Source organism: Mytilus californianus, unplaced genomic scaffold (assembly GCF_021869535.1).
Source record: "Mytilus californianus isolate M0D057914Y unplaced genomic scaffold, xbMytCali1.0.p SCAF_1, whole genome shotgun sequence".
Classification (NCBI taxonomy): domain Eukaryota; kingdom Metazoa; phylum Mollusca; class Bivalvia; order Mytilida; family Mytilidae; genus Mytilus; species Mytilus californianus.
Genome location: NW_026262581.1, coordinates 44,978,540 through 44,999,011, shown reverse-complemented (window position 1 = coordinate 44,999,011; position 20,472 = coordinate 44,978,540). Strand labels below are relative to the sequence as shown.

The window sequence follows — 20,472 nt, the reverse complement described above, 5'->3', positions numbered from 1 at the left end:
TGGGTGCTTATTTTGGCTGCATCAGTGGTTGAACAAAATTCACAAATAATTTTAAAAATTTACTGTAAACCAACTAATTTTCGCTGATACTTTATTTCGAATTAAGTTCTTTCTAGCCCATTTGGTGGCGATTTAATTTCGCAATTTTCAAATTTAATTGATGTATTTAAATATGGAAAGATCCAAGTTTTACATGTTAGCAACGATTTATATTTTCCTACTCGCGAAAGTCGCGAAAATTAGTTGGTTTACAGTATATAATTTTGAGGCGGAAGCATATATATATATATGTTAGCGGCAATAAGTAAAATTAGTCATTAATTAAGCTTAAATCCTAGGCAATAAGCTAACGCCTAGGCATTAAATTATTGCCTGAAATATTTAGGCTGATGATGTTTATTCAACCTATTGCCAAACATCATTTCAGATATATTCAAATGTTAGTATTTTTCCATATCATAGCAGTACTAACTTGTATTGGTATTACAAAAAAATTGTATGTTTCAAACAAGTGATTGTATCTAATGATAAGAGGGTGATTGATGATTCTATCTGAAAATTATTTGACAAAAATTTGCACTTTACTGGTTGAGCTGGTTTTGGTCTCGTCAATTGTAGAAAAATGTAGATATGAATTTTTACTCACATCATCGTTCCATTGATTTCATTGAATATGTAAAACATTACTGTTAAAAATTTTGTTAAAGTAAAGGAGAATGATGAGGAAAATTTAAATAGAATGAGTTTTTTTAGAGGAACTGTATGGTACTTTTGAAAAGGCACATACACAGGTCATGGCGACAGAGACTGTATGATTTAACCAACTTAATAAGGCCAATGCAAATATTTATGGTGATTCCATGGCTAATCAAATATTTCACTTAATTCCATCGAACTGTTTCTTTAACTTTGTGAAAATTGTAACATGAAGAAAAAGTATTTAGGGAAGGGAGAAGTAGTATAACACGTTTTATTCAAAAAGTTCAACAGTAGAGAACAGGTTGATTTAATGGTTTTCCAATCAAACTCAGATGGAAACTATAAATTTCTATAGAATCACCTAACAAAAGTTTGTAACATTAGAGCTCTCATGTCAAAATGTGCTTCAGAGGTGACTTCGATTTAATTGATGTTTTCACAATTTTTGGTGCGCCCCTTAAACTGCAAATTGATGATGGTGGTGAATTTACAGCTTTGGTTATATCTGAGTTAAAACTAAGGTGGCCAGAACTAGTGACTTTATTTCAGGTAGTTGACATTTTCAACGTTAGTTCTTGTCATGTTATTGTGTACCAAATGTATTTAAACATTCGATAAATGTCTTTTTATTTACACACATTTACATTTTAGACATTAAGATTGATGTCTGGACGCATTTTTCAGGATTTAAGCTTAAATCCTAGAATTTGATAATAATGCCTTACATCATTTAGGCAAAATACTTACTGCCTAGGTGTTAGCTTATTGCCTAAAATTTAAGCTTAATGCCTAATTTCACTTATTGCTGCTAAAATTTATATGACAAATTCGTTCCTTCTTTTTTTTTCTAAAAATTTTAGAATTTAGAAATTTGTTTACACTAAGTGTTTTTAAATAATTTTCACATGCTAATAGATAACAAAACATCTGGTGAATATCTTATCACACCATAATAATTGTAATGACAGATTTATTTGAAAATTTTCTGTTTCCTAAGTGTTGATGATCTGTAGGACAGTATAAATAAATTTATATAGATTTTTAATAGATATTGTACTAACAAACAAATGTATTAATTATAAATGACGTTTTGGATTTTTTTTTCATCTTTTCTATTGTAAATTGTTTGAAGAATTTTGTGGTTGGTTTGTTTGTTATTCTGTATAAACTTATTTTCTGAATGCTATATATATTTTTTTTTTTGGATGAAACAAACTCCCTTAAAAACTAAGCTTAGTTTGTCTATTGATAAACATATATTTAGTTCAGTTTTCAAGTTAGTCCAAATCGGGGTCCAAAATTATACTGTGTTTGATTTCAACATAAATCGAATATATATAGGGTTCTTTGAAAAGCTGAATCTAAACCTGTATTTATTTTCATTATTAATTAGATAATACCCCATTGAGGTCCAAAGGGTCCTAAATTAAAACTTTTGTTTGATTTCATCAACAATTCAAAAATTGAATTCTTGGGGTTCTTTGATATGCTAATGATAACAATGTTATTAGATTTTGGATATTGGACCATAATAGGTAAATTTCCGATTTCAAATTTTTATATGACCGCAAAAAATTTTGCAGTCGTATATTGGTATCACGTCAGCTTTGTCAGCGTCGTCCGAAGACATTTGGTTTCCGGACAATAACTTTAGTAAATGTAAATAGAAATCTATGAAATTGAAACACAAGGTTTATAACCACAAAAGGAAGGTTGGAATTGATTTTGGGGTCATAGTCCTAACAGTTTAGGAATTAGGGGCCAAAAAGGGGCTCGAATAAGCATTTTTATACGTCCGTTTACGGGACCCATTATGGTATACCGTTGACCGTCTGTCCGTCTGTCTGTCCGTCGTCAATATGTCGCACATGTACTCAAAAACGCTTTAACCAATATGCATGAAACTTTGCTGAATTGTTTATATCTATTGACGTGAGCTCCCTTTCGTTTTTTATAAATTTCGGATTTACTGTTTCCAAGTTTTTTGGTTTTATTAATTAAAAAGGGGGGATTTTCCAGTTTTTGGACAATAACTCAAAAACAATTTCACCAATTTGCCAGAAACTTTGGTGAATTGTTTATTTCTATTGACATGAGCTCCCTTTTGATTTTTATAATTTTAGACTATATGTTTCTGATTTATGGGGTTTTATTCATTACAAAAAGGGGGATTTTCCACTTTTCAGACAATAACTCAAAAATGCTTTAGCCAATATGCATGAAACTTTGCTGAATTGTTTATATCTATTGACGTGAGCTCCCTTTCATTTTTTATAAATGTTGGATTTACCGTTTCCGAGTTTTGGGGTTTTATTCATTAAAAAAGAGGGGATTATCCAGTTTTTGGACAATAACTCAAAAACGATTTCACCAATTTGCCAGAAACTTTGGTGAATTGTTTATTTCTATCGTCATGATCTCCCTTTTGATTTTTATGAATTTTACACTATAGTTTTCCGATTTATAGGGTTTTATTCATTACAAAAAGGGGGATTTTCCACTTTTCGGACAATAACTCAAAAAGCTTTGAACAGTCTTCATGAAACTTTGCTGAATTGTTTATATCTATTGACGTGAGCTCCCTTTCATTTTTTATAAAGGAGTAGGGGCATTAAGGCCCGGTTTTTGCCCAAGAAAATAAAGTTTTTAAGAACTATTCCAAATTTGCACATAATGTTTGGAAATGCATAAATACAAAAAATATAATTGATTTTTACAACATTTTTGATGTTATGGCGTCACAATTACGTCATCAAATGCACCAGTTTAAATAAAACATAGAAAACTGCTAGGTTTATGCAGTTTTCCGTCATTATTTCCTTCGAGGAAACATCGTGCGCAGGCAAGAAAAAACAAAATAATTTTAGAGAAGCTTTATTATAACTATTGAAATATTCTAACCAAATATAAAGTTGTTTCTCGGGTGCGCACATACTTTTCCAATCTTATATATACCTAAAGGTTTACGTAAAACAAAGAAAATCAAGACATTTTAAAAAATATACACATTTTGTCATAATTTGTTGCCATGGTAACTCGATAAATATGAAATTTGTTTTCATTTTCTGAACATCTCGTATTTTAGTGTAGTTTGGACAAAGTTAAGAATATTCATGGTAACTTTTCATTACGTCCTAATATTTGGGCCAAATTAGGGCCTAATGGCCCCTTCTCCTTTTGGATTTACCGTTTCCGAGTTTTGGGGTTTTATTCATTAAAAAAGGGGGGATTTTCCAGTTTTTGGACAATAACTCAAAAAAACTATTTCACCAATTTGCCAGAAACTTTGGTGAATTGTTTATTTCTATCGTCATGATCTCCCTTTTGATTTTTATAAATTTTAGACTATAGTTTTCCGATTTATGGGGTTTTATTCATTACAAAAAGGGGGATTTTCCACTTTTCGGACAATAACTCAAAAACGCTTTGAACAGTCTTCATGAAACTTTGCTGTATTGTTTATATATATTGACGTGACTTCCCTTTTGAATTTTTTAAAATTCAGTTTTTACGTTACCGATTTATGGGGTTGTATTCATTAAATGAGGGGAGGTTTCCCAGTTTTCTGTCAATAACTCAAAAATGATTTGAGCAGTAATTTTTTTCATAAATTTCTGTTATGTGTGGAACTTTATTTTTTTTTGTTTATAGTCTGACAACAGATTTACTAAGTATTGCGCAACAGCACAGTGTATTGCACAACAGCAAGAAATCTTTAATTGAATATAACTTCAATTCAATCATATAACCAATTTCAAGTTCTTTGACTACATTTATTCAGAAACCTATAATATGTCAAATATTTAATTACAATCCAAATTCAGACCTGTATCAAGCTTGAATATTGTGTCCATTTTTGCCCCAACTGTTCAGGGTTAGACCTCTGCGGGCGTATCCAGCTGCGCTCAGCGAAGCAGTTTATTCAAGTTTACAGACAATAACTTGTGGAACAGTGTATGGTTCTCTCTGAAATTATACCACAAGTTTCCATACCACAAAGGGATGGTTAGGATTGGCTTTGGGAAAGAGGGGGTTATGGCTCAAACCCTTTAGGAATTAGGGGCCAATACAAGGGTTTCCTGGTTAATGGACAATTAAAAAAAGTACAATGTTATGTTTGGATTACCTCCCTTACACTGCTTTTAAATTACAGGTATGTATAAAGAAATGTTGTATTGTCTTGAGGTGATTAGCTGTCAATTTATTTTTAGAAGTTACTATTTAAAAATGCTGATTAAGGAATATTAATTTTAGCCATAATTATGTATGTCATTTTCTATTTTAAGACTTTTATGATGTATTTAAATTGAGATTAAGAATTAAACTTGAGGGAAAGAATTTTTTTTGGGGGAAAAGGGGGGGAGGGGAGAAATTGTGAGGGGGACAATTTTTCTCATTTCAGATTTCAGTGGGGTGGAGTTGGGGTGGGGGGGGGGGGGTCAATTCGCAACAGCATAGTGTATTGCACAAAAGCAAAAAATTTAATATAAATTCAAATCATATAACCAATTCTAATTGACTACAGTTATTCTGTGTCAGAAACCTATTATGTGTCAAATATTTAATTACAATCCAAATTCAGACCTGTATCAAGCGCGAATATTGTGTCCATTTTTGCCCCAACTGTTCAGGGTTGGACCTCTGCGGTCGTATCCAGCTGCGCTCAGCGAAGCAATTTATTCAGTACTTTGACCACATTCATTTTGTGTCACAAACCTATACTGTGTCAAATATTCAATCACTATCCAAATTCAGAGCTGTTTTAAGCTTAAATGTTGTGTCCATACTTGCTCAATTGTTCAGGGTTCGACCTCTGCAGGAAAATCTAGTTTGCTGTCACTCTGACAGCCTCTTGTTCTGCAATAATTTGAAAGTAACGATGATTTAATGCTGTCTGCATGTGGTTGGATTGTTGATTTTAATGCTTGAGTTCCATATGTCCTGGGCTTAAGAATAAAGAAATTCATAAATGTAAAATCCATAAAGTAGACCAGAGACATAAATAGTAATTTTTTACTAAGATTAATTAGACCATGCAACCACTGAAAGTAAACCCACCACTAGTTATTGGGCCTGTCTAATTTACAAAAACTCATCAGTGTCATTAGAAATGTATTATGCATAGGTGTTTTATGGTTTTTTTGTCAAATCTTGCATTGATGGCAGATCTTTGGAAGTCTAATTGTATTTTGCCAGAAGAAAGTATATTTTGTAACATTTATTTACAGCCAACCTTTATAGCACCTGAGCCAAAGGGACATGTGATCTATTGTCATCACTTGACATCAGTCATCCTTGTCTGTCTTCGTCAGTCGTGATAAACTTTTTCAAAGACCTTTTCCTCTAAAACTATTAAGCCAATTTCATCCAAACTTGGTTTGAAGGATTGTTATGATATCTAGTATAAAGTTTGTGTTTTTTATTCCTGTCAGTCAACAAATATGGCTGCCATGGCTAAATATAGAACATGATAATACAACACAGTTTTTTTGGCTTATATCTCAAAAACTACAATAGTTTGAGCGAAACTGACGAGATGAAAATGATTAACAGGTCAACAGCTATTTAGTGAGGAAATTTTTAGACAAAAATGACAACCCAATTTGGAGTTATTGCCCCTGAAATAATATTTTTTTATGAAACTTCTCAGTTTTTAGTTGTTATCTTGAAAACTATTATAGATAAAGAGAAATTTCAAGCAGCAAAAATGTTCAGCAGTAAGTCAAAGAACATAATTAGTCAATTGATCTCTTTTAGGAGTTATTGTCCATAAAAGACTATTATTATAATAGATTTTTAGGTAAAGATTGCATAAAATGTAATCAAAACCCTATGGTACTGAATTGATATCTATATCTTCCAAGGTTTATCACTACATTTGATAGATCAAACAATATATATATATATATATATATATAGTGCAGTGAAGTGATCATTATTTAGATCCTATCCAGTCAATGTCATGCAATTTATTGATGAGATGTTATACTTTGATATTTACATTACAATATGATGTGTATTTGAATTACAATAATTGTCAAAAAAAAAATTTTTTTTATCAAAAATTACATTAGTAATGCATGGTGTGCAAATCTGTTGTAAAAATAGGTTCAACTTCAAATGTATAATTATGAACAAAGGACGATAACTCCAGCACAAATTTTTATTTAAAAATTCACAAAAGTGCAAAATGAAAGCAATCTTTACCCTTCAGTGCTCATAAGCACTTTGATTATGTTTTTTTTTCTTCAGAAACTATGATAGAAAAGACAGAAACTTCAAACGCCAAAAATGCTCAGCAAAGTACTTTACCTACAAAAAAATAATTGGTGTATGAAATAATTGTAAGGTGTGTTTATATGACCTTGACCTCATTTTATGGTTCATTGGACAGTTAAGATTTTGTGGTTTTGGTCTGTTTCTCAGGTACTATTAGTAATTGGAACACTATCTATGGTGTATGGAATGTAAGGTGTACATGTCTGTCTGGCATGGTTCATCTGACTGTTACCTTATTTTCATAGAACATTGATAATGTTAAGTTTATGTGATAGTTGTAGTAAAACCTTAAAAAAAAAAAATAATAACAGAAAAATGGTCGAAAAAGCTAAAGAATAAAGAAATGGAGGACCCATCCAGACCCTCAAACATGGACCTTATCTATCTATACAAATAGTAATTGATATTATATTCCAGGAAGATTTAAACAAAGAACTGCCAGTTCATAAAATTGATGGAGAGGGGAAAAAAACTCTGGAAAGACCTAAATCTGACATCCAATATATGTGGATTGGTCATGCTACATTTTTAGTTCAGTTTGATGATATAACAGTATTGACAGATCCAGTTTTTCTCTATCGCTGTTCACCAGTACAGGTAGTAGGACCTTACAGATATCGACCCACTCCATGTGAAATTGAAGATCTACCCAAAATTGATGCAGTAATTGTTAGTCATAATCATTATGATCATTTGGAACATGATGCTGTTATTAAGTTGAATAACAGATTTAGCAAAATAAAATGGTATGTTCCAGAAGGAACAAAGACATGGTTTCAGAAGTATGACTGTAATAATGTGAAGGAAATGACTTGGTGGGAAGAGAATACCTTGAGCGATGAAAGACTTGATGTAAAATTTTGCTGTGTACCAGCTCAACACTGGAGTCAAAGAACACCTATAGATGCAATGAAGGTAAGCAGTAATAATCAAAACAAAAATGTCCATAGATTCAGTTCAACAATAATCTTTGCCAATATTAGTACATTTCGTCTATAGAAAAGTTGGATATAAAATAATGAGCAACAAAAAAATTATGCTACACCCCCAATCACAAAGTGGTTGGTATTCATGTTTCTCTGTCCATTCATCTGTCTGTCTGTTTACAGGTCAATTTCTTTTGTTAGATATTACTCAGCTTCTTTATTATGGAAATTGGAATTAATTTTGATTTTTGGACTAGAAATTTATTAGAATGAGTTGTACCCTGTAAGCCATTTTAAGATCTGTCGGGCAATCACTTCCTGATTGACAATATTTTTAATTTTTTAATGATTGGATGAATAGAAATACAAAGTGTCTGTCCAGTCTTACATTTCTTGCTGAATTTTTATGAAGTTTATATCAAGGCTTATATCAGCAAGGTCTGGGAAGAGTGCATACCAACGATATATCCACAGGAGTTATGCCCATTGCAAATAGAAATATATCGAAATAACATTAATAGCAAAGTTATGTGTACATTTCTTGTACGATATTTTAAAATTTAAAAAAAAAAACAAAAAAATATTGTTTTGAGTTATTGAAGTTGGACAAATAAAGTATTTGCAATGCAGGGAACATTGAAACTCTGTTCTTTTATTTGTATTTGACATAGAAGTTGATAGAACTGCTATTTATTTCTGGAAAGTGATGAAAATTTCTGCTATTTATGAAATCACTACCCAAACTTTCCATAAAAGTAAGAATACAGTGATTTTAATTCAAAATATACAGAAGATTTCTTGAGTTTTAAATAGTCATAGTTTTGTGAACATTAAGTGACACTAAGGGAGATGAAAGGTGGAAATTTAGATATTTTGGAATGAACCTATATTATATTTATGGTCATGATAAGTTATATAGATTGCTTGATAAAGTTATCATAGTTTATTAACCTCACAAGTTGCCATATGTTTCCATGACAAGGTCATTCTATTAATAAACCCTCTGCCCAACCTACTTGGTATTAAATAAGACATGATCCACATCAAACTTGGCTAATATTCTAATATTTATGTATTGATATTGAAAAACTGATAATGAAAAAAGGTATACTTTTTATCAAAAGATAGGAGAAAAGACTTGTCTCTGTCTGTGTATCATCTTTACACATGCATTCTAATAATTACGGGCCTAAGCTCTATAAAGATGTGACAATGTAGCACTTATTTCTTTGGATGCAAAGAGGCATATATCTCATTTTAATTTACAAGTTTTAAGTAAACAAATACGCAAGTAATATTTAATTATAAAATAAACTGTACTGTAATGAAACATACCAGCTAATCTTGCAATTTGATTGGTTACGATAAAATCCTGATAACAATTTTTTTATATTAAAAAACTAACTATAGTCATCACATATTTCTATATGAACAGGCTTTTTCACAATTCAACAGAGCCCTTTAAAAGGTAAAAATGATGTCAGAATGAATAATCACGATAATTATTGAAACTTTTTACGTTATAGCGGATTATCTTGCCTTTTAAAGAATAATGATATATCAGATGATTTGGTTCAGCTCTTGAAAAATATGCTACTTTGTCACATATTTAATGTGGCAATTAAAGAATTATACATTGTATTTTTTTGTGTATTTACAGAGTCTATGGTGTGGCTGGGTTATAAAAGCTAAACATACATTTTACTACTCAGGAGATACAGGATACTGTCCTGTCTTTAAAACAATTGGTGAAAAATATGGACCCATGGACCTATCAGCAATACCCATAGGCTGCTACGCTCCAAGGTATGAAAATAATTTAATAATTGTTATTTGATCATAAAAGGTACCTTGTTAAGGGTAGCCTTTGTGCACAGACAGACATTCATTCCATGATATTTTATGACCAAAAAAGGATTATTTGAGCTATTATCAACTCTTGTTTAACTTTTCTGTAATCACAAATTTTTGACAGTTTCGTCTTCTCTACAGCAACAATTTGAATTATTCTTATGCCATTTTATACGACCGCAAAAAAATTTTGCGGTCGTATATTGGTATGATGTTGGCGTCGTCGTCGTCGTTGTCCAAAGACACATTGGTTTTCGCTCTCTAACTTTAGTTTAAGTGAATTGATCTCTATGAAATTTTACCCCAATGTTCAATACCACAAAAGGAAGGTTGGGATAGATTTTGGGGGTTATAGTACCAACAGTTAAGGAATTAGGGGCCAAAAGGGGGCCAAAAATAAGCATTTTTGTAACTTTCAGACATAACTTGTGTGTTAGTGTATGGATCTCTCTAACATTGTACCACAAGGTTCCATATCACCAAGGGAATGCTGGGATTGGTTTTGGGAGTAATTGCCTCAAAATTTTAGGAATTAGTTGACAAAAAAGGGGCAAAAAACAAGCATTTTTCTAGTTTCATGACATAAACTTGTTTGTAAGTGTATGGATCTTTCTGAAATTGTACTGCAAGGTTCCATATCACAAAGGGAAAGCTGGAATTGAGTTTGGGGGTAATTGCCCAAAACGTTTAGGAAAAAGGGGCAAAAAATAAGCATTTTTCTAGTTTCCAGACAATAACTTGTGTTAAAGTGTATTGATCTCTCTGAAATTGTACTGCAAGGTACCATACCACTAAGGGAAGGCTGGGATTGATTTTGGTGGTAATTGCCTCAAAATTTTAGGAATTAGGGGCCAAAAAGGGGCAAAAAACAAGCATTTTTCTAGTTTCAGGACAATTTCTTGTTTGTAAGTGTATGGATCTTTATGAAATTGTACTACAAGGTTCCATATCACAAAGGGAAAGCTGGGTTTGAGTTTTGGGGTAATTGCCCTAAACGTTTAGGAATTTGGGGCCAAAAAGTGGCCAAAAAACAAGCATTTTTCTAGTTTCCAGACAATAACTTGTGTTCAAGTGTATGGATCTCTCTGAAATTGTACTGCAAGTTACCATACCACAAAGGGAAGGCTGTTATTGAGTTTTGGGGTGATGAATCATAAGGGGGTTCAAAAAATTTGGGGGGGGGATTTTTTTTTCCTTTTTTTCCTTTTTTTTTCTTTAAAATTTTCCATTTTAAATTGGTTATTTTTTATTTATATATAAAAGCAAATAATAATGTTAATTAAAATTTTCTTAGACCACATTCATTCTGTGTCAGAAACCTATGCTGTGTCAAATATTTAATCACAATCCAAATTCAGTGCTGTATCAAGCTTGAATGTTGTGTCCATACTTGACCCAACTGTTCAAGGTTCGACCTCTGTGGTCGTATCAAGCTGCGCCCCAGCGGAGCATTTTATTTTTTAAATCATCTGATCCCACCTATTGTCTATAAGCTCCATGTTTGATAACTTTGTCTTCAAAATTGTTGTTTCAATTAGAATTCATTTGGAAGGATTTTCACACTATAACCTTTCACAGTAGTACCTTTGCCATTATAAATTCCTTCAATGGCATCACAGCTGATAGATAACTGAGATATTCTTTCATCATTTATTTAAATGCCTAAAGCAAATATTACAGAAATTATTAAATAACATATATTTCTTGATGGTATGCCTATGGGAAATTCAGGCAAACTTTTTCGAAATCAATGTATAATTGATTAAATCAATATTGTGAATAAGTGTCTTTGGTAATGAAAAAAAAAAGTTTTGTTTGCATTTATAATTTCCTTTGTTGAACAATTGACTAAAATATAAGATTAATTATTGCGATCTCAGTAAATGCTGCATTTAAATCATGCTTTTAAAATTTAGAACGCAATTTTTATTGCGGTCGTATATTGGTATGACGTTGGCCTCGTCCTCGTCGTCATCCGGAAACACATTGGTTTTCGCACTCTAACTTGAGTTTCAGTGAATGGATCTCTATGAAGTTTTACCATAAGGTTCAATACCACAAAAGGAAGGTTGGGATTGATTTAGGGGCCAAAAAGAGGCCAAAAATAAGCATTTTTGTAACTTCCAGACATAACTTGTGTGTTAGTGTATGGATCTCTCTGACATTGTACCACAAGGTTCCATATCACAAAGGGAATGCTGGGATTGATTTTGGGGGTAATTGCCTCAAAATTTTAGGAATTAGGGGCCAAAAAAGGGGCAAAAAACAAGCATTTCTAGTTTCATGATGATAACTTGTGTGTAAGTGTATGGATCTTTCTGAAATTGTACTACAAGGTTCCATATCACAAAGGGACAGCTGGAATTGAGTTTTGGGGTAATTGCCCAAAACGTTTAGGAATTTGGGCCAAAAAGGGGCCAAAAATAAGCATTTTTCTAGTTTCAAGACAATAACTTGTGTTCAAGTGTATGGATCTCTCTGAAATTGTACTGCAAGGTACCATACCACAAAGGGAAGGCTGTTATTGAGTTTTGGGGTGATGAATCATAAGGGGGTTCAAAAAATTTGGGGGGGGATTTTTTTTTCCTTTTTTTCCTTTTTTTTTTCTTTAAAATTTTCCATTTTAAATTGGTTATTTTTTATTGTCGAGCCTGCGACTTTTGGTCGCAGAAAGCTCGATATAGGGATAGTGATCCGGCGGCGGCGTTAGCTAACTTCTTAAAAGCTTTATATTTCAGAAGGTGGAAGACCTGGATGCTTCATACTTTGTATATGGATGCCTCATGTTACGAAGTTTCCGTCAGTCACATGTCCAATGTCCTTGACCTCATTTTCATGGTTCAGTGACTACTTGAAAAAAAAGTTAACATTTTTTGTAATGTTAAATTCTCTCTTATTATAAGTAGTAGGATAACTATATTTGGTATGTGCGTACCTTGCAAGGTTCTCATGCCCGTCAGACAGTTTTCACTTGACCTCGACCTCATTTCATGGATCAGTGAACAAGGTTAAGTTTTGGTGGTCAAGTCCATATCTCAGATACTATAAGCAATAGGTCTAGTATATTCGGTGTATGGAAGGACTGTAAGGTGTACATGTCCAACTGGCAGGTGTCATCTGACCTTGACCTCATTTTCATGGTTCAGTGGTTATAGTTAAGTTTTTGTGTTTTGGTCTGCTTTTCTTATACTGTATGCAATAGGTCTACTATATTTGGTGTATGGAATGATTGTAAGGTGTACATGTCTAGCTGGCAGGTGTCATCTGACCTTGACCTCGTTTTCATGGTTCAGTGGTCAAAGTTAAGTTTTTGAGTTTTGGTCTTTTTTTCTAATACTATATGCCATAGGTCAACTATATTTGGTGTATGGAAATATTTTATGATCTATATGTCAGTCACGTAGGTTTTATATGACCTTGACCTCATTTTCACGGTTCATTGATCAGTGTTAAGTTTTTGTGTTTTGGTCTGTTTTTCTTAAACTATAAGCAATAGGTCAACTATATTTGTTATATGGAAGAATTGTTAACTGTACATGTCTGCCTGGCATGGTTCATCTGACCTTGACCTCATTTTCATGGTTCATTGGTCAATGTTTAGTTTTCTTGGTTAATGTTAAGTTTATGTGACAGTTGTAATAAAGCTTTATATTTAGGACTATCAACATAATATCAATGATTAGTAAAGAAGGCGAGACATTTCAGTGTGTGCACTCTTGTTTATATATAAAAGCAAATAATAATGTTAATTAAAATTTTCTTAGACCACATTCATTCTGTGTCAGAAACCTATGCTGTGTCAAATATTTAATCACAATCCAAATTCAGTGCTGTATCAAGCTTGAATGTTGTGTCCATACTTGACCCAACTGTTCAGGGTTCGACCTCTGTGGTCGTATCAAGCTGCGCCCCAGCGGAGCATTTTATTTTTTAAATCATCTGATCCCACCTATTGTCTATAAGCTCCATGTTTGATAACTTTGTCTTCAAAATTGTTGTTTCAATTAGAATTCATTTGGAAGGATTTTCACACTATAACCTTTCACAGTAGTACCTTTGCCATTATAAATTCCTTCAATGGCATCACAGCTGATAGATAACTGAGATATTCTTTCATCATTTATTTAAATGCCTAAAGCAAATATTACAGAAATTATTAAATAACATATATTTCTTGATGGTATGCCTATGGGAAATTCAGGCAAACATTTTCGAAATCAATGTATAATTGATTAAATCAATATTGTGAATAAGTGTCTTTGGTAATGAAAAAAAAAAGTTTTGTTTGCATTTATAATTTCCTTTGTTGAACAATTGACTAAAATATAAGATTAATTATTGCGATCTCAGTAAATGCTGCATTTAAATCATGCTTTTAAAATTTAGAACGCAATTTTTATTGCGGTCGTATATTGGTATGACGTTGGCCTCGTCCTCGTCGTCATCCGGAAACACATTAGTTTTCGCACTCTAACTTGAGTTTCAGTGAATGGATCTCTATGAAGTTTTACCATAAGGTTCAATACCACAAAAGGAAGGTTGGGATTGATTTTGGTGGTTATGGTATTTAGGGGCCAAAAAGAGGCCAAAAATAAGCATTTTTGTAACTTCCAGACATAACTTGTGTGTTAGTGTATGGATCTCTCTGACATTGTACCACAAGGTTCCATATCACAAAGGGAATGCTGGGATTGATTTTGGGGGTAATTGCCTCAAAATTTTAGGAATTAGGGGCCAAAAAGGGGGCAAAAAACAAGCATTTCTAGTTTCATGATAATAACTTGTGTGTAAGTGTATGGATCTTTCTGAAATTGTACTACAAGGTTCCATATCACAAAGGGACAGCTGGAATTGAGTTTTGGGGTAATTGCCCAAAACGTTTAGGAATAAGGGGCCAAAAAGGGGCCAAAAATAAGCATTTTTCTAGTTTCCAGACAATAACTTGTGTTCAAGTGTATAGATCTCTCTGAAATTGTACTGCAAGGTACCATACCACAAAGGTAAGGCTGGGATTGATTTTGGGGGTAATTGCCTCAAAATTTTAGGAATTAGGGGCCAAAAAGGGGCAAAAAACAAGCATTTTTCTAGTTTAAGGACAATAACTTGTGTGTAAGTGTATGGATCTTTATGAAATTGTACTACAAGGTTCCATATCACAAAGGGAAAGCTGGGTTTGAGTTTGGGGGTTATTGCCCTAAACGTTTAGGAATTTGGGGCCAAAAAGGGGCCTAAAAACAAGCATTTTTCTAGAATCCAGACAATAACTTGTGTTCAAGTGTATGGATCTCTCTGAAATTGTACTGCAAGGTACCATACCACAAAGGGAAGGCTGGGATTGAGTTTGGGGGTGATGAATCATAATGGGGTTCAAAAAATTTGGGGGAGGGATTTTTTTTTTTTTAATTTTCCATTTTAAATTGGTTATTTCTGATTTATATATAAAAGCAAATAATAATGATATGTTTTGAATAGGTAAATTAAAAATTTTTAAGTTCTTAGACCACATTCATTCTGTGTCAGAAACCTATGCTGTGTCAAATATTTAATCACAATCCAAATTCAGTGCTGTATCAAGCTTGAATGTTGTGTCCATACTTGCCCCAACTGTTCAGGGTTCGACCTCTGCGGTCGTATCAAGCTGCCCCCAGCGGAGCATTTTATTTTTTTTTTTGAAACCTATCCAGTCACAATCATTTCTACAGTAAAAAATTTCAAAAAATATTGTGTTTATTGCAAACGAGACAACTAACCACCAAAGTTCAAATGAAGTGGAGGTAATCAATTATAGGCAACTGTACGGCCTTCAACAATGAGAAAAACCCATACTGTATAGTCAGCTAAAAAAGGCCCTGACATGAAAATATAAACAATTCAATTGAGAAAACTAACAGCCTAATTCATAACAAAACAATTTAAAAAAAAAAACAAATACGACAAACATGAACCAACTACAACCACTGAACTACAGGCTCCTGACTTGTGACAGGCACATATAGAATGTAGCAGGGTTAATCAAAAACCAGAAAAAAATGTCATTATCTTTCATTGTATAAAGCTCAATGTTTTTTATGCCCTCGCCGAAGCGGAGGGGGCATTAAGTTTTACCCTTGTCCGTCTGTCAGTACATACGTACGTACGTCCGTACATCCCAAAATTGGTTTCCGTTCTCTAACTTAAGTTTGCCTCAACCAAATGATATGAAACTTTTACACAATGCTTATTACCACAATACACAGATCAAGTCTGAATTGGTGGCGTCACTTTTACTGTTCTAGAGTTATGCCCCTTTACAAATGGAAAAATTGCTAATTTTTTCATTTTTTTTTCTAAAAATATCAATGATGTCATTGTTCAAATACTTTTTAAAATTGGAGTTATCTTCCTTTGTCCATGATTATAGTTGAATCAACTACAATCAATGCTTTATACAATGCAATGTTTAATTTTGCCTTCCACTGATAAAACACCGATGAAGTTGAATTTTGGTAGTTTCACTATAACCATTATTGAGTTATGCCCCTTTATAAATTGAAAAATTGCAAAATTTTTAGTTTCCTTTCTGTAACTTAAGTTTGCCCCAACCAAACATGAAACCTTTACACAATATTAATTACCACAAAACTAAGATCAAGTACAAATTTGGGTAGCGTCACTTTTATTGTTGTTGAGTTATGTCCCTTTATAATGTTGTATGCAAGCCGGGGCATCATCTGTGTCCATGGGGACACATTCTCCATTTATTTCCTTTAAGGCTTTGTGTTGATGGCAAATTTTTAGTATCCTCTTTAATAGAAAGAAGTATGATGAGAGCCATTGTTTAGCCTTGGAATTGCAAAAATAATAAACTTATTCAAGCCTTTCAAAATATTGTTAAATTTATTGATAAATAAACAGGTCTTGACTTTAATGCAGAAAGGTCACTTGTTTCCAACATGTCCAAACTTACGTATTTCATCTAAAACTGCAATATTTCCACATAATTTTTGGTAAAAATATATATGACAAAAAGGTATTTTACACTCATTGATTAACATCTTTGCAAAATATATTTTTGGGTCAAGCTATAACTCTTATCTAAATAATAATAACAAGATCCCTAAATGGACTATTTTGACAGTTTGCGTTATTTTGCTCTAAATTGAAGAAGCTTGAAACCCAAATACCAATCTGTAAAATAATATTCAAAAATATAAATACTAAATTCTGACAGACTTATGTATTATGAACATCTGAAGGATGTATTGTTATTTTAATAGTAGATTTATGTGACTTTTTGGTTATTAATTTTTTTAATTCAAGGGGCAAGAAAGGTGCCTTATTATACCTTCTGCTTATTTCTCAAACAATTTGTCAAAAATCAGCATGATATAGATCTTGACATATAATATAGAAATTTATTGATTTCTGTTAAATTTACATATCATTTGATAATTTCTATGTGTTTTTATTTTATCTGCTTGTATCTTCCATCTCCTCTTAATTATAAATTGTGTTCTTTTTCATAGAGACTTTATGAAACCACAGCATATTGGTCCAAAAGAAGCTGTCATGGTACATGAAGAAGTTGGATCTAAATTCTCTGTTGGTATACACTGGGGTACATTTAATGGACTTGGCTCACATGAGGTACTTTTACATTGTATGATATCTCATCTAGTCTTTAGTCCTATGGTTTTTTTTTAAATTCATATGAAACTAGTTTCTTGTAATAATTATGTTTTTGAAAAAAGTTTTGAACCAATGTGCATATATATTACACTAAGTCCTCTGCACATGTTTTTTTACATTTATTACAAATCCATACAGTTTAATCGACAAAAATATTTCATCCTGTGAAGCTTCTTCGGAAACTTAATTTGAAGATTGGGCAGTTGTGTCTTGTAGACACATTATTTCGTTTTCAAACCTTTATATCTTGTGTAAATAACTGAACTTAGACCATCATTTATTGTTAAAGACATATACATGTATTTTGAGCATCAAAGCTATTTCAATATTTGACTTTTTCTTTGTTTTAGTTTTATCTAGAGCCAAGAGACCTGTTGATAGAGGAAGTTGAAAAAGCAAAAAAAGTGAATAAGAACTTGGGTGATTTTATCACTGTCGAGCATGGTGAAATTAAAACTATTGATGATAGTGTTGGCGCAAAACTGTAAATTCATTGAAAGTGATTGATTCAAACAGCAGGATCAGAAAAGAGTCATTGTACCTATTTCAAAACTACAGAAATTTGAGCATGTATTTTGTTTATTTTTATGTGTCTTGTTTTTAAGAGTTGTTTCCCATGTTTTTTCAGAAGTTAATAAATTTGCAAATTGTGCTTCAGGTCTTACACAAAAGAATATATATTCAACAAAGAAACTCTATCTCTTTTGACTTCTTAGGAGTTATTGTTAATTTAAAAAAGAACAATATCAACATTGACAAAAGAAAAAGATAAAAATGCAAAGAAAAGTCTACAATAACACTTCACAGAAACCAGTGTGTGTTTTCATGTTTGTTTGTTAAGGTTAAGTCAAAAAATGTTTTTTTTTTGTATTTATGAAGTATTTAAAATAATTGAATTTAATTGAACTATCCATAGTAATTGTGTTTTTTGAATGCATTAGAATATAAATGCAGCTGTTCACCAAAATGACCAACTAGAAGTTATGTGAATTATAGCCAAAAAGATTATCATTAATTAAATGCAAAATATTGGTACTTGTGTAAATAGTTTTGATAATCAAATGAATTGCCTGGAAAGGAGAAGAAAGATAATGAGAGGATTTAGTAAAGATTTTATTAACCGGATTTCCGAAGGAAAATCGGTTATTGATTTGGGGATGTACAACGGGCGGGTGGTCGGGTGGCTGCCAAACAGTGTCCGTTCAAAAACATGAAAACGCTATGACCAAATTTTTTCAAAGTTAGATATGTTGTTTCCTGTGACTAAATGAAGGTCAAATTCAATTTTCACGATTTTAACTTTTCTCCTGGTTGAGTTATTGCCCATTTTGATATCCAAAAGTGGTACTTCTAATGTGATTGAGTTATTTCCCTTTGAACAGAAATTGTTAATTATATATATAAAGTTTGATTACACTAAGTGTTTTTAAATAATTTTCACCTGTTATCAGATTACAAAGCATATGGTAAATGTCTTATGACACAATTATAATTGGAGTGACAGATTTATTTGAAAATTTTCTGTTTCCTAAGTGCTGATGATTATAAGCTATATAGTAAGAAATTTACTGTTCATTTTTGTCGAGCCTTCGACTTTTGTCGCAGAAAACTCAACATAGGGAAAGTGATCTGGCGGCGGCAGCAGCATTAACTAACTTCTTAAAAGCTTAATATTTCAGAAGGTAGAAGACCTGGATGCTTCATACTTTGTATATAGATGCCTTATGATATGAAGTTTCCGTCTGTCATATGTCCATTGTCCTGACCTCATTTTCATGGTTCAGTGACTACTTGAAAAAAAGATAAGATTTTTTGTAATGTTAATTTCTCTCTTATTATGGGTAATAGGATAACTATATTTGGTATGTGCGTACCTTGCAAGGTCCTCATGCCTGTCAGACAGTTTTCACTTGACCTCGACCTCATTTCATGGATCAGTGAACAAGGTTAAGTTTTCGTGGTCAGGTCCATATCTGAGATACTGTAAGCAATAGGTCTACTATATTTGGTATATGTAATGATTGTAAGGTGTACATGTCCAACTAGCAGGTGTCATCTGACCTTTACCTCATTTTCATGGTTCAGTAGTCATAGTTTAGTTTTTGTGTTTTGTTCTGTTTTTCTAATACTGTATGCAATAGGTCAACTGTATTTGGTGTATGGAAATATTTTATGATGTTCATGTCAGTCTGGCAGGTTTTATTTGACCTTGACCTCATTTTCACAGTTCATTGCTCAATGTTAAGTTTTTGTGTTTTGGTCTGTTTTTCTAATACTGTATGCAGTAGGTCAACTATATTTGGTGTATGGAAATATTTTACAATGCACATGTCAGTCTGGCAGGTTTTAATTGACCTTGACCTCATTTTCACGGTTCATTGCTCAATGTTAAGTTTTTGTGTTTTGGTCTGTTTTTCTAATACTGTATGCAGTAGGTCAACTATATTTGGTGTATTGAAATATTTTACGATGTACATGTCAGTCGGGCACGTATCATCTGACCTTCACCTCATTTTCATGGTTGATTGGTCAATGTTCGGTTTTTCCTGGTTACCTTTTTTTCTTAGATACCTTTAGCAATAGGTCAACTATATTTGATGCATGGAATGATTTGAAGGTGTACATGTCTGTCTGGCAGGGTTCAAATGACCTTGACTTCATTTTCATGGTTCATTGGTCAGTATAGAATTTCCATGGTTTGGTCTGTTTCTTTTATACTATAAGCAATAGGTCATCTATATTCTGTGTATGGAGGGATTGTATTAAAGGTGTACATGTATTTCTGGCCTGGTTTATCTGACCTTGACCTCATTTTCTTGGATCATAAATGTTAATGTGATACTTGTAGACATTGTATTAATGATAAAATTTTGGATTTTTTTTTTCTTTCTTTGGTTAATTGTTTGAAGAATTTAGTAGTAGGTTTGTTTGTTATTCTGTAAAAACTCATTTTCTGAATGCTATATCTCATTTTTTTTTTATGAAGTGAACTCCTTTAAAAACTAAGCTTATATCATGTATATTGTCTTTTAATAAACATATATTTAGA

General features: G+C 32.3%; 1 protein-coding gene across 1 annotated transcript in view; it reads left to right on the top strand.

Annotated features, from left to right (window-relative positions):
* Positions 1 to 20,472, top strand: part of LOC127702472 (N-acyl-phosphatidylethanolamine-hydrolyzing phospholipase D-like) — a 25,061-nt gene extending 4,589 nt beyond the window's left edge. Inside the window, exons 3-6 of the mRNA XM_052206683.1 lie at positions 7,396 to 7,893; positions 9,565 to 9,710; positions 17,261 to 17,381; positions 17,774 to 20,472. Of these exons, the coding sequence (XP_052062643.1) occupies positions 7,396 to 7,893; positions 9,565 to 9,710; positions 17,261 to 17,381; positions 17,774 to 17,911 (903 nt within the window). The 3' untranslated portion in view covers positions 17,912 to 20,472. The remainder of the gene's footprint in view (positions 1 to 7,395; positions 7,894 to 9,564; positions 9,711 to 17,260; positions 17,382 to 17,773) is intronic.